At 48.2% G+C, this 14,715-nt stretch overlaps 1 protein-coding gene across 2 annotated transcripts in view; it reads right to left on the bottom strand.

Moving 5' to 3' along the window:
• The window catches only part of TRPV3 (transient receptor potential cation channel subfamily V member 3), a gene marked incomplete at both ends in the record, with an annotated part of 30,042 nt that extends 23,128 nt beyond the window's left edge, over nt 1-6,914 (bottom strand). For both annotated transcript variants that reach the window (XM_080712201.1, XM_080712202.1), the window contains 2 exons: nt 3-107; nt 6,796-6,914. In XM_080712201.1, the coding sequence (XP_080568327.1) occupies nt 3-107; nt 6,796-6,914 (224 nt within the window). The remainder of the gene's footprint in view (nt 1-2; nt 108-6,795) is intronic.
• Nucleotides 6,915-14,715: the final 7,801 nt, after the last annotated feature.

Raw genomic sequence — 14,715 nt, 5'->3', positions numbered from 1 at the left:
ACCACTGCCGGATGTTGGAGTCCATGGGCTTGGAGAAGATGGGGGGCGAGGTCTTGGTGACAGTGGGATTAGGCTCGAACCCTTCTATCTCCAAGAAGAAGTGCGCACTGAGGGGACACCCAAATGAGGCCGTCAAATGAGACCTGGGCCAGACCTGTCCACCTGGTGTCCCACACCCCTGCCATGGAGGGTCCCGCTGCCCTCAATGCCTACCCTTGGCCAACTGCATGCCGCACTGCCTCACCCAGCCCTCCCAGACTTCCTCAGGGACAGGTACTGTCATACAGCTCACAGATGGGTCCTAGGAGGCTCTGGGGTGAAGCAGTTGGCCCAAGGCCACAAGTGAAGATAGGGCAGAGGCTGAGTCTGGGCAATTCCTGCTGCTAGAAATACTGGATGGTGGCCGGGCTTGGTGGTGCATGCTTGTAATCCCAGTACTTGGGAGACTGAGACAGGAAGATCACAAGTTCACAACCAGCCTCAGCTATTTAGTGAGGCCCTCCATAACTTAGTGTAAAGACCCTGTTTCAAAACAAAGAAAAAATAGGTCTGGGGATGTAGCTCAGAGATAGAATGCCCCTGAGTTCTATTCCCAGTACTGCAAAATGAAAAAAGAAAAGAAAGAGAAAGGGAAGGAAAGGAAAGGAAAAGAAAAGAAAAAGAGATGAAATGAAATGAAATACTGGGTGGCCGGGCCCAAGTGTCTCTACTGGGGTGGCCTCACACCTGGGAATCTGCAGGTATGAGGTATGAAGTCCAGGTATGAAGGTCTCTTTAAAGATAGGAACACCGCAGTGGGAGTTTAAGTCCCCAGGGCCACCCAGCTGTCCCCAGAACCCAGGTGTAAAGTGAGGGCCATTTAGGGAAGGCCCCAAGGCTCTGAGATCTAGACCGGCTGTTCAACTGTTAGTGGGAGAGGAAAGGGCTTCAGTCATACCAGGTGTTCCAGCACTGCCCGCCCCACCCTCAGCCCCTTATATTTAATTTTAATTTTATTTTATTGGTACTGGGGGTTGAACACAGGGACATTCTACCTCCAAGCTATATTCTCAGCCCTTTTTGTTTTTGTTTTGAAACCAGGTCTCACTATGTTGTTGAGGCTGCTCTTGAAACTGCAATCTTCCTTTCTCAGCTTCCCAAATACTGGGATTACAGGAGGGCACCACCAGGCCCAGCTCCTTCGGCTTCTTTGATGAGCACATTTGTGTTGCAATAGAAAAATAAGACGAGAAGGCTGATCTAGAGTGGGTAGGCGAGGAATCAGGGCCGAGAATCCCTCCTCACAAAGTTGATTTTTTATTTTATTTCCTGAGCTTTGAGGGTCTTTCTTCTAGTAAGTACAAAGCTTCTGGTCTAATTTCTAGGTATTTGATCCATCTTGAGCTGAGATTTTGTGCAGGCAAGAGATAGAAGTCTAATTTCATTTTTCTACATATGGATATCAAATTTTTGCAACACAATCAAAATATGAATGGATAAAAACTATGCAGTGTAAAAGCCAGGCATGTTGGCACACGCCTATAATATTAGTCCTTGGGAGACTGAGATGGGAGGATCACAAGTTCAAGGCCAATCTCAGAAATTTAGTGAGACCCACAGCAAATTTGCCAAATTCTCTCCATAAAAAGCCCCCACCTGCCGGGCGTGGTGGCGCACGCTTGTAATCCCCGCGCTTGGGAGGCGGAGACAGGAGGATCGCGCAGGTTCGAAGCCAGCCGTGCTGGCGTAAGAGACCCTGTTTCAAAAATATAAAATAGGTCTGGGAGTGTAGCCCGGAGGAAGGAGGGCTTCCAGGAACCCCAGTACCACCAAAAAAAAAAAAGCCCCCACCTCACACCTGCAACTTTTTCTTAAAAACAGTCTAGCCCTTCCCCTGGTCTTCACTCCACCCTACCTGTCTGGGTTCCTCAGAGATACATTTACTTAAGAAATATTTATTAAGCACTTATACTGCACCAGGCACTGTTCCTGGAGCTAGGGATATAGCAGTGAGCAAGTAGGCAAACACTCTTCCCCCCCAGAGCTGCTATTCCAGCAACTTAGTCAGAACTGGCACCGAAGTGAGACCAAGCACAGTGCAGCGCAGTCACGGGTTTGCTAACTTTGGACAAGAATTTAATCTTTCAGCTGTGAATTCCTGGGTAGCAGGAACTGCATTATCCTTGATTGGCCAAAATGACCTCAATTCTCCAACAGTGGTCCTAACACTCAATTGACCTCATTGAATGGGTGAGTGTGAGGATGGGTGACCAGTGAACGATGAGTATAGAAGAATGGCCGTTCAAACAAATGGACAGACAATGGAACAATCAGTGGAGGGTTGGATGAAGGGATGGATGGATGGTGGATGGATGGATGGATGAGTAGTCAGGTGAGTGGATAGGGTGAATAGATGGAGAGTTCTGTGAATAGGATCAATAAGCAGACAGCCCAACACAACCTTAAACTGTTAATGTCATTGGGAGGTTGATCCCTTCACATGATTACTGAGCCCTCACCTCTTGTAAGACCCATTTTCTTCCCCATCTTGTGTAAGAAACTGCCTCTCCTCCATCTCCCCACCTCCTCAAGGCCTCTTCCCAGAGCTCACAGAGACCTCAAGAATGGTCCAGGAGGACAGATCATAAGCATCTCTCCACGCAGCCTGAGGCCGGGGCCCAGGGGAGGCAGAAACGCACCATCTTACTGCACAGTATCCTGGTTGGTGCTGGACAGTGGGTAAGCCACCAGGCTGCTTACACAGCAGTTCACCTGCTTCTTCTCTCATTTGCTTGCTTTCTCCTTCATAGATTCCTCCACTCACTCAAAACCTGCTCAAAAGCAGTGTATGCACCTTAGGGGGCAGGGAACTTAGAGGGGGAAATGACCATTCCAAAGACCCCTTCCTCAGAGATCTCAACCATGGCTAAGATATCATCCAACAACATCCCCAGCCTCTTCAGAGAAGGGCAGGGCTGGAGAACTCAAGGAGAAGGACAGTCCTGGCAGTGGGGGACAGAGATCAGGAAGGTTCTGTGCTCTCCTGGCCAGGGCAGGATGCTCTGTCTTTTTTAAGAAAAGCTCTGGAGGCAGCTCTATGGAGGAAAAGCTCTGGAGGCTGGCAAAGAGAGTCTTTCCATGACTGTAACACAGAGTGTGGGGAGGAGAGTGGGTAAGGAGAGCTATACTGGGGAAGACCCAATCATTGGGCAAGGACCTAACTCCTGGGGCAGGACAGCTGCTAAGCCAAGAGGGCCTGGCCTGTGCCTGCCCAGCTTGCCATTGCACCCCACATCCCTCCCACACCATAAGCAGATGGCCAGGGCTTGGTCTCATAACATCCTGGCTCCTACCTGCTACGGATATTATTTATTGCTACCTTTGGCTCAGACCAAAGGGCACCACCTGGGTGTTGTTAATTCAGGTGCAGAGGCAGGTCTAGACCACTTCTGCTGTGTTTCTAACCCTTTGAAGAGATCACTCAAGGACTGGGAAGAAGCTTGTCTGTCCACCCGCTATGTCTCAGGAAAATGTCCAAGTGTGCTGAGATCTACAAGGATGGACCCTCTACAGTCTCCTCCAGCCCGCCCCTCTGACCCTGGGCACCTCCTTGCTCACAGGGAGTTGGCATGATGATCCAGGGAAAGCTCCAAGGTCCAAAAATCCCTCCTCACTGGTTCATTTAATAAGGTTCATTCAATTCCACCACCATTAGTATGATCAGCACTGGCCTCTTAACATACATTCTGTTTCTTAAAATCTTCTTTTATTGGTGTATTGTAATCACACATCACAATGAGATTCAGAGTGATAGAAAATCCATGCACACAGCGCTTGGTGTCTTTCCCTCTGGATCCCACCCTGCTCCCTCATTCTTCCCTTCATATTATCCGCATAGCATTATTTGAATTGTTTCCTTCATCACATCTTGATTTTCCCCTCCTCGCCTCCCTCCCCGAGTCCTTGTCCACTATTCTACTCATTTATCCAAAGTGATTTTTGTTTTCCAGTTTCTCTCTATCTTCCACATATGAGAGAAAACATAACTTTTCACTTTCTGAGACTGGCTAATCTCACTTAACATAATATTCTCTAGTTCCATCCATTTTCCTGCACTCTAAGCCCAAGGGGAGATGCCTAAAACCTTCATACAAGGGCCCTCAGTGAGTCTCCTACAGGAGACAAAGGTCATACCTCATACCCTTGGCTGAGCCAGGCAATCCGCCAGTCAGTGTCAAGCCTGGAATTGAGTTCATAAACAAAATGGGCACAAAGAGGCAGCCTGATTGGTCCTGATGAGGGAAAGCCCTGAGGTTCTCCTGAAAGCCTGTTCTCCATCCTTCCCCGAGATCCAAACCTTCCCTGGAAAAGTGAAGGGGAGCCAAAGGGGGGGGGGGGTCCTTACCTGCCTATCACACCAAAGTTCCTGCTCTTTCCTTGATGGACCCATATGAACACAGCCTGCCTCCATGCCCCCAGGCCACAGGTCTCATCTCCATCTTCACAATTTCCTATCCTCCAGTCCAGGATGGAGGGTCCACCTAGATGTACCTGAGGCACCCCTTATCCAGGATTTCATACCTGGACTTGTTTCATTTCCTTCTGGCCTCACTCCCTCTCCGCTGATGGGCTATGTCAGAGATGGCCACCCCCATCCCTCCAAGTCATCCCACTAGAAGAGGGGATGTCTCTTGGTGCTTAACCCTCCCCTCTCAGCAGATCCCATCACACTTAATACTAACTCTTTGATCTATCTCCTCCTCTCCATCTGATCATAATTCATCATCCATATGGATCACCCAGAGTAACCTTTCTGAGACATAAATCTTGCCATGCCCTCCCTCCCATAAGAAGCCCTCCATGACTCCCCACTCACTCCCTTCAGAGTTGTCCAAGTTCTGTCCCTGGCCCCTAAGACCAAAGAGTTTCCCCAAAGGGACTGTTCTCCCCAAAGACTCCTCGACATGCCCAGCACTACCTAGAGTCTCTGTTCCTGTATCCCACTGCCTGGCATATTTTCCCCTTCCACCAATGTCCACTCTAATACAACCTCCTCCAGGGAGCGCCCAAGACTTCCCACAGAATTGAAATAACCCTCCCTCTTGAGGTCACATTCTGCCTAGTTGACATCTGTCCTGGCACTTTCCGCTTTCCAGGAGAGCACCAAGCAGGAGTTGGAGTGGGTATTCTTTCTTCCTGGTGCCCTTGTTTCCCCATCAAAGACACTAGCCCTGGGCTGGGAAACCTCAGTGATTATGACTTGAACCAACAGACAGAAGGAGAGCACCAAGCTCTCCTCTGGCCCAAGAGAAGTCGGGGAACAGGAGCAGAGGAGGCAGGACAAGTGGGCCATCTTAGACCCAGGCCCAAGGGCATCACAGGGATGGTGGCCTCCTCTTCTAGGTTGGCCTATTTGAGAAGCACCCAGTCAGCTGAGGGAAGGAGGACCTACCCTGGAGGCAGCTCAGAGGCTGGAATGTGTGAGTCCAGAGACATACTTTCTCTGCTCCCCTTGTGCCCTGTGTAACTTGGTTGGGGAGTAAAACAAATCTTCCAGCTCTGTCCAGCTCTTAGGAGCCCTGCGGAGTGTCAACAATGTTGATGGTAAAGATGAAGAAAACACAATTAACATGTGCTGAGCACAGACATATCAGGCACTGTGCTGAGTGTTTTGTTGACAGAATCCCAATTAACTGTCATCCTATGAATTGGTGTTATTGCTGGTGTTCCTATGTAGGAATCCAGTGTGACATAATTATAGCTATCCTGATCATAATCTCCATTTTGCCTGCCAGGTGACTCTGGCAAGCATCCCCAAGCCCTATAGAATAAAGTCCTTAAGATAATCAACCAAGATATTGTGCTGACCATTGACTCCAGGACTGTTTCTTAGCTGGTATTGAACATATTAGTAATTTTTTAGAAAAACCAGGTACAATCTGATTGACCATGATCCACCTTTGTCTGACATACCATATAGACCTCTTGCCTAAGGGGGACAGAATCCTGTCTTGCTGCTTTCTAAGACATACTTCTGTCTGTAAGTCCCCAAATAATTATACTTTGTGTAGCCCAGTACAGTGGTACACACTTGTAATCCCAGCACTTGGGAGGCTGAGACAGGAGGATCACGGGTTTGAGGCCAGCCTCAAAAATTTAGCAAGACCCTCAGCAACTTAGTTTCAAAATAATAAACAAATGTTTCAAAATAATAAATAAAAATAGAGCTGGGAATATAGTTCAGAATGCCTGTGGGTTCTATCCCCAGCATAGACACACACACAAATTATACTGTGTTTAATCTCAGATCTGTCTGCCTCTTCAGTTTCATAGCACCTTCCACCTTTGATGGTTAGTTCTTGTACAAGGAACTGACTTTTCCCCAAACATCCCATTATACAAGTGTGGTGAGAGAGCTTGATTAACCTTGCTAGGCTCACTGTGGATTGAAAACCATCAGTATATGTAAAAAATGTGTCCAGGTAAGGGTCCAGGCAACCTGGAATTTCCACCTGCCTTTTTCCTCTTCGTCTCAAGAATGATTCCAGAAATCTTTCCCCTCCTTCAGGAGCCTTCCTGAATGTTCTTGCCTCAGTGTTCTCCCCGACCCTTTCAGTCTCCCTATCCGTGCCAGTCATACAGACTTCCCCAGCTAATTCCAAATATATACAGCTATTCCTCCCATCACACCTATTCAGGTACCAGGTTACCCCAGATAACACAGAGTTTTGGGTCCAGAGGAAGTAAGGGACCACTGTAGCAGGGTCTCCTGTGCCCCAGAAGCACAGAAGCCAGGCCCAAGCCTGCCAATCCTACCTCTTCTTGGTGGGGGTGACCTCCGTTGGCCTTTTCTCTGTCAAGGCAGCAGGGTTCCCACTCGGGCAAGCAACTCTCCTGCCCACAAGGGGCACCATCTCCTTGGAGTGGGCATGCATGGCTGAAACAAAAGCACAAGAAAGATTCTCAAGTTGGGGGTGTGTGGAGGGGCTTTGGGTGGCTTCAGGTACCACATGTGGTACTATCTAACCCCTGCACACTCCTCCCTGTCTTCCCAGGCTGCCAATCCTTCTTGAGAATAGGGAGACGTCTTTGGCACTTCCCCTGTTTTCTCCACTTGCTTCTGTGGTCTTAGGAGCACCCAGCAAAGCATCCGTGTGGAGTCCACCACGCCCCCAGCTACTCCACCCATTATCTCCAGCCCTGCCCATCTCCACAGGGACTTCAGAGAATTAGCTCTGATTTCTTGATGTTCCTCTCAGGTTTTATATTCAGATCAAGGAGGTTTGACCTTGACAGAGCAGGACAGATAGATCCACTCTTGCTCAGAGAGAGAAGCTGAGTCCCTTCCCCTGAGGATGACCCTTCTGATCAACTTGCATTACCAAAGCTTAGTTTGGACCAGGAACTGTGCTAATCTTCAAGAGGTGGGAAGATGCTGAGAAGAGGGACTAATATACCTTCCAAGGAGACTGGGAAGGAATCTAAGGGGACCTAAAGGCTGCTGTATAGAGGAAGGTCATCTGGGCAGGGGCCAGAGCCTGGGTGAAGACAAGGGTGTAAGACTCTTTAATGAGTCATAAGGAGCCAGTGAGCTGGAAAATCTGGGGAGTCTATGGAGAATCTGGGCAGAGAGGGGCTGAGGAGCAGGTTGGCGAAATTGTGAAGACCTTGAACACTACTTGGGAGCTATGGTGGATCCCAGGATAGCAGATAGTGGAGGAGGGCTTGATTATACACAGGGAGAGCAGACGCGGGGATGGTAGAGACCAGAGGCCTGGAGGCCAGGAGGAGTGCTGTGAGGGCCCTGGGATGGGGTCAGATGGCCACAAAGGATGAGATGAACAGGGAAAGAGAAGTGTGATCAGGAGGCAACTCTGCAGTTAAGGGATCAATCTCAGCTTGAGTCACCTGGCACTCACTCAGATACACAGAGGGGGAGGAGGAATACTGCAAGAGGAACCCAGCGAGGCAATACAGAGGTGAGGCCACTGGTAGGCCTATCCTAAAGAGGAGCTTACTGGAGGGGGTATCCAGAGCAGATTGGTTTCAGGCTGGAGGGAGGTTTGCAAATGAGATAATCCCCACTAAAAGTGAGCAGGCCTAGGGTGGGGGGTCACCAGGAGAGGGCATTGGCCCTGGAGTGCAGGTACTTTGGAGCTTGGGGAGGGGCCTCAAGGCCAGCAGTGTAGAGCACTCATGGAGAGCGCCTCAGGGCCACCTAGGTTCCTGCCTAGACCTAGTCACAGCCAGATGAGAACCAGTGTCCTTACTGCCTGCCCTATCTGAAAGAGACCTGTGGACAGGTGGGGCTAAAAAGCTGGGCTGGGCTAGGAGAAGGGTGGAGGCCTGCCTCGTAACCCTTCCTGGGCCTCTGCTTTTCCTCCTGAGAAGTAGGCTAAATGGTCCCCAAAGGCCTTATGGCCCTAACCCATACACTAGTTGCCCGACCCCTCTTGCTCTGGGCCTATGAGTGTGGGCTGTCCTGTCCAGGGCAGGAGAGGGTCAGAACATTGTGAATTGGGGCTTCAGCAACTGTAATTAGCTCCCTGAGTCAACCCATAAACCCTGCATTCTCACCTACTGGGCTGTCTCACTGCCTGGCCCTCCCTCTCTCTAGGATTCAGCTTCCTCACCGGGGAAGGGGACTGTCACACCTCCTAAGCCCTGGCACTGATTAAAATAATCTTTTATAGGACACCAACTACAATGGCCACAGAGAAACTCCAGGGCTGCTGGCTCAGCACCTGTCAGGCGCCTGGGACCTGGCCCTGTCCAGTGCTGGCCCACCTCATCTCATCCTAAACTCCCATGAGTCTTCTGCCCCTAGAAAGCCACATCCCTAAGTACTGCTGAAGGAGACAGGAGCCTCCAATCTGTCTTTGGGCAGGGGTGAGACCTTCTTCCTCACCAAGATTCCCAAACCTCAGAGCAAGAATCCTGGGCCCAGGAACATGCATTTTTCACACACCAAGAACTTGGGCTTTGCATCCCCTGCTAGAGTATGCCTCTCAGCCTTCCCAAGATCTGTTGGCAACAAGCAGACATGGCCCAGAGGGCCCCTAGGTCCACACTCTTGTCCATAGGGACTTGGAGGGCACTGGCTACCCCAGACGGGGAGGACTTACCCAGCAAGGTTCCAAGTGGTAGTGGCAGCTCTTGCTCTAAGGTCACCGCATGTCCGGGAACCAAGTCCCCCTGGTGGGATGGCAGCTGAGGCGACGGGAGGCTCTCATCGCAGGAACAGGGGTGGCTGATGGCCGAAACAAAACGTCAGAGGCAGAACTGGCTGGGCCACCTGCCCTCAACACCAGGCAAGCCACACCCACCACCCACGTGCCCCCATGAGTCAATCCCACACCCACACAGCTGCCTCACCCCACAGGGGAAAAGGTAGGGGTGGCACTTGCTTTGGCACAGGGCTGTCCTAACGCTTTCTTCCCTTGTATTTGATGTTCTGCAGGTACTTCCATCAAAGGCCTCTGTATACTTAACTGGGGAGTGGGAATCATAACATAGAATTTACTTCCCAAGTATGCCATGAGACTGCAAGGTGGGAGGGCCCTGACCCCTGAGAGGAAGGCTAGACAAAGGTTGGCATGGTTAACCCCAGGGTGACGAGCCTGGGGCGATGAGCCCCAACACCTAGCATTCGTCCTTCAAAGCCAGCCCCTGGGACCTCGGAAGCAGAGGAAAGTTTCATTCAATGTTCTCCATTCCCCCAGCAACCATGCATCATGGACCTTAATGTCCCATAGCCTTATCCTTCCTGGCTGTATGTCCTGGGGTAAGTGTTTTCTCCTGAGCCTCAGTTTCCTCATCTGTGAAATATATATATAACCTACCTTGCAAGGTTACCATGAGGCTAAATGAGAGAGAGAATAGAAAGAGCTAGAACAAGGCCCAAAGTGCAGAAAGAACTCAATAAACTGTGACAGCTATTAGCCATTATTGTTTTTGTCGTGGCAATTTATTTTCCCCGCAACTGCCAGGGACACCTTTCTCTAAGGTCAGAGCATCACAGAAGGAAGACTCTGTGCCCTCCATCCCGGCCCAGGCCCAGGGAGGAGCAAGTCCTGACTCAGGGCCTGCACAGCTGCTTCTACAGGCAAGGCGTGGGCAAGATGTGACAGGTATGCAGTGGCAGTGTCTGCTGCTGGTGACGAAGCAGGGACTTCCCCGACTACTTTCCGAAGGCAAGCCTCCTAATCCCTCATCGCCACAACCTGCCAGACCTGGGGAGGCACCAGGAGGCAGGGTCAGACTTCTAAGCCATGAGAGAGCAGGCCCTGCAGCCAGCACAGATCAGAGCAGGCTTTGGGGTGAGGAAGCAGGGTGGGAGGGCCTAAAGAAGGCCACATGCTCTGCCCTGACCCCTGAGAGGAAGGCTAGAGGAAGGTTGTATGGTTAACCCCAAGGTGACGAGGCTTTTGACCTTTAAGCCAAGGAGGTCCTAAAGTCTCTACTTGGGATTTAAATCTCATCATTATGCTGAAACTCTACAATGACAGCCCATCCTCACTCGGGGGAGGCACAGTCTCCCTTCATGCTCTGTGACCCTCTCCTGAGTCAGGCCCTCGCCCCTCCTAGCTCACTTCTGTCTCAGAATGCTGTGAGTGAGGTTGTTCAAAACTCGGTGTCGAAGTCTTTCTTGCTCTAGTGCTTTTTCCTGGGGGCCAGGATGAAGCCTATTAAAATGGTCCCCTGTTTCACTGTGCCCAGCATGGAAGAAGGGAAGCACTCTGTTATGGTTTGGATTTAAAATGCCACCAATACTTCATACATTAAACAAGGCAGATTACTGTCTATGTGGAGAGCAGCAGGGAAGACTGTGCCAGGGCCTAAGGTGGGGCACAGAGAGAAAAGGAGAGCCTCTGCGTATTCCTTCCAGACCCTCCCCAGAGGCCTGTCTATCAGACACCCCCCAAATATCTGCCAAGATACTCCACACATACATCCGTCTCTCCAGCCGAGGTCAGCAAGGCCCATCTGTAGAGGCTGTTCCTCAGCCTGCTGAATGACCACAGAGGACACACCAGGGACTGTGAGCAGACCCTCCCCACTCCCTGCACCTCTGAAGCCCCACAAACATCAAACTACAAATTACAGGTTTCACCTCCCCAGGGGAAGAAGGAGAAAAAGAGGTTCTGTGAGTCCGGTGCAAACAAGGAAGGACTGACCCCTTCACACACCCCAAGAAACACCCCATTTGATGTCATGAGGAAGGAAATGGAGCTGGCAGAACTCCATCATTCTCCTGGGGCCTGAAGAGACTGCCTCTGACCATGATCTGCATCTGCACCATGGGGGGACACAGCTGGACCTCATGGAAGACCGTGGCTACTGCAAGCTTCCAAGTGATAGAGGGACTTAGAAATGAGAGAGAGAGAGAGAGAGAGAGAGAGAGAGAGAGAGAGAGAGAGAGGCTTGAAAAATGCTGAAAGAGTACATTTTAATGTTGTCACCATGAAAATTGATAAGCACATGAGGCAATACACATGTTAAATAGCTTAATTTAGTTATTCTGCAATGTATACATGCATCAAAACATGTGTTATATGTGTTATATATATATATATATATATATATATACATATATACATGGTGAATATGTACATTTTGTACTTGCTGATTAAAATAAATAAATAAAGGAGCCGGGATGTTGCTCAGTGGCAGACCACATGTTTAGCATGCATGAAGCCTTGGGTTTAATTCCCAGTGTAAATAAATACATTAATTAATTAATAAAATGTTTAAAGAATATAAATATATAAACAACAGTATTGTGTAAATCAAAAATTTTGTTTTGTTTCAGTCCCTTTTTTACCCTTTTGCTTTATGAGAGGACTAACAAAGAAAAAGTACGGAAAAGTGAAAATGAACATGATCTGTCTGGGCGTGGTGGCGCGCGCTTGTAATCCCCATGCTTGGGAGGCAGAGACAGGAGGATCGCACAGGTTCGAAGCCAGCCTCAGCTACTTAGTGAGGCTCTCAGCAACTAAATGAGACCCTGTTTCTAATAAAATATAAAAATAGGTCTGGGAATGTAGCCCGGAGGTAGAAAAGCCCCCTGGGTTCCATCCCCGGTACAAAAAAAAAAAAAAAAGAACATGATCTGAGGAAAATCAAAAATCAATATACTAAAATGTAAATACATACAACACATTGGTCAATGCTCTTTAAAGTGTAAAGGAAAGCATGAGAGATAATGAAAAAAATAAAGAGAAAATACCACTTTCTTCACACTTACTGGAATGGCCAGTGTCCAAAATGGGACAACACTGGTGAGGATGTGAGACGGGAACCCCCACCTGTTGCTGGTGGAAATGCAAGGTGGTGCAGCTACTTTGTAAGATGATTTTGGTAGTTTCTTATAAAACTAAATGTAATCTTACCATATGATCCACAATGATGTTCCTCAGTATTTGTTCAAAGGGGCTGAAAACTTATGTCCATACAAACACCTGCACATGGATATTTATAGCAGCTTTACTTATAATTGCCAAAGCTTGGAAACAGCCTTCAAGAGATGAATGGATAAGTAAACTGTGATACATCCAGGTAATAGAAAATTATTCAGTGTCAAAAGTAGAAAGAGAGAGAGAGAGAGCGAGAGAGAGAGAGAGAGAGAGAGAGAGAGAGGAGAAAGAGAGAGTTAGCACTATCAAGACACAAGACAAAAGAAACTACTAAGTTGAAAGGGGCCAAATGAAAAGGTAACCTACTACGAGAGGCCAAGTTCATGATGCTCTGGGAAAGGCAGAGCCCTGGAAAAGTGAAAAGATGAGTGGTGCATATTTGAAATCCCAGCACTTGGGAGGCTGAGACAGGAGGATCACAGGTTCGCGGCCAGCCTCAGCTACTTAGTGAGACCCTCTACAACTTGGTGAGACCCTGTTTCAAAATGAAGAATAAAAAGTAGGACTGGGGGGGGTGTAACTTATAGGTAGAATGCCCCTGGGTTCAATCCCCAGTACAAAAAAAAAAAAATGAGTAGTTGTCAGAGCCTAGGGGAGGGGAATTCGTGGAGCATAGAGAACTTTTCAGGCAGCCAAACTGTTCTGTATGATACTATAATGGTAGATACTTATACATTTACTTGAACCCACAGAACGTACACCATCAAGAGTTACCCCTAGCCAGGCTTGTAATCCCCGCGCTTGGGAGGCGGAGACAGGAGGATCACACTGGTTCGAAGAGCTTAAAAGACCCTGTTTCAAAAATATAAAATAGGTCTGGGAGTGTAGCCCAGAGGTAGAAGGGCTTCCAGGAACCCCAGTACCACCAAAAAAAAAAAAAAAAAAAAAAAGAGTTACCCCTAATGGATTTTGGGTAATTTTTTGTCTATGTGGTACAGGGGGTTGAGACCAGGGACATTCTACCTCCAAGCTACACCCCCACCCAGTCCTATTTTATTTTTATTTTGAAACAAGATCTTACTAGATTGATGAAAGTACTCACTACTTGCTGAGGCTATTCTCAAACCTGCGACCCTCCTGTCTTGGCCTCCCAAGTACTGGAATTATAAGCACGTGCAATCATGCCCACCCAGCTTGGGTAATTTATAATGATATGTCAATATAGGTTCTAACAAATCATTCTAACAAATGTATCACTCTGCTGCAGGATGTCCACAGTAGGTGAGGCTGTGTAGCAGGGGATAGGAGACATGTGGAAAATCTGTACTTATACTAAATTTTGCTGTGAACCTAAAACTTCTCTAAAAAATAGTTTATTAATTTATAAAGAAACAGAATGTGCCAGATGCAGGTATGCCCTTGTTTAAACAACTCCAGGCTTACACAAAGCATTTGTTCATTTTTTTTAACAAAAAGTAACACCCATAAGATTCCTACATCTGAGCAAGTTCAAAAGCTGATCTGATCTGCAGATATCTGACATCATTCATTTTTTGATAAAGGCCTATAGGTAAGGGAGGAATTCCATACCTGAGACAAACAGCAAGAAGGCCTATATCTCTCTTCTGACTCAGGGATATATCCTCATGCCTCAGGGACCAGACACAGCAGTTTAGACCTGGGCCTTGAAGTCGACTGCTAGGGGCCAGACCCAGGCAGTGCTGTTTAACTGGCTTTGTAATCCTACTAATTATTGGAGACTCTGTTTCCTTATCTATAAAGGGGAGATAATAATAGCTTCTTCATGAGTTGCTATGAGGCTTGAAGGATAATATCCATCAAGTACTTCCATCAGCATATGCTGGTGGTCTGTGTTCCTCCTCCACACTCACCTGGTCTGGACCTACCTCACTTTGTCCACAGGTACCTCATGGGCCAGCCCTCAGGCTCCTGTCGGGCTTCATGTGGGGGCAGAGGTGATGGTGGAGATCATGGAAGAGTGATCTCAGTATTTCCTCCAGATTCACTTCTCATGGTAGGGGCAAAGCCCATTGCTGGCTAAAGTCATTTACCCTTTCATGAACCAATGTCTAGCAACTTCATGACCAGGCAGCTCATTCCACAGTCCATAGACATTAACACAACCCAATCATATCTGGGACTGATCTCTCTCCTGGATTGTTTAAATTTTATTTCATAAAGGAAGGTTTATCAGACTTTTCTGTTGGTCTGATAGTAAATATTTTAGGCTTTTGTGGCATATACAATCTCTATTATAACTACTTAACTCTGTATTATAGAACAAATACAACCATAGATAGTAGTAGATGAATGGGTGAGGCCATGTTCCGAAAAATAGGTGGTAGAAGGTATCTGGCTC

Source organism: Muscardinus avellanarius (assembly GCF_963383645.1).
Source record: "Muscardinus avellanarius genome assembly, chromosome: 16".
Lineage (NCBI taxonomy): Eukaryota > Metazoa > Chordata > Mammalia > Rodentia > Gliridae > Muscardinus > Muscardinus avellanarius.
The sequence above is the reverse complement of the archived record's forward strand: the minus strand, read 5'-3'. Positions and strand labels throughout refer to the sequence as shown.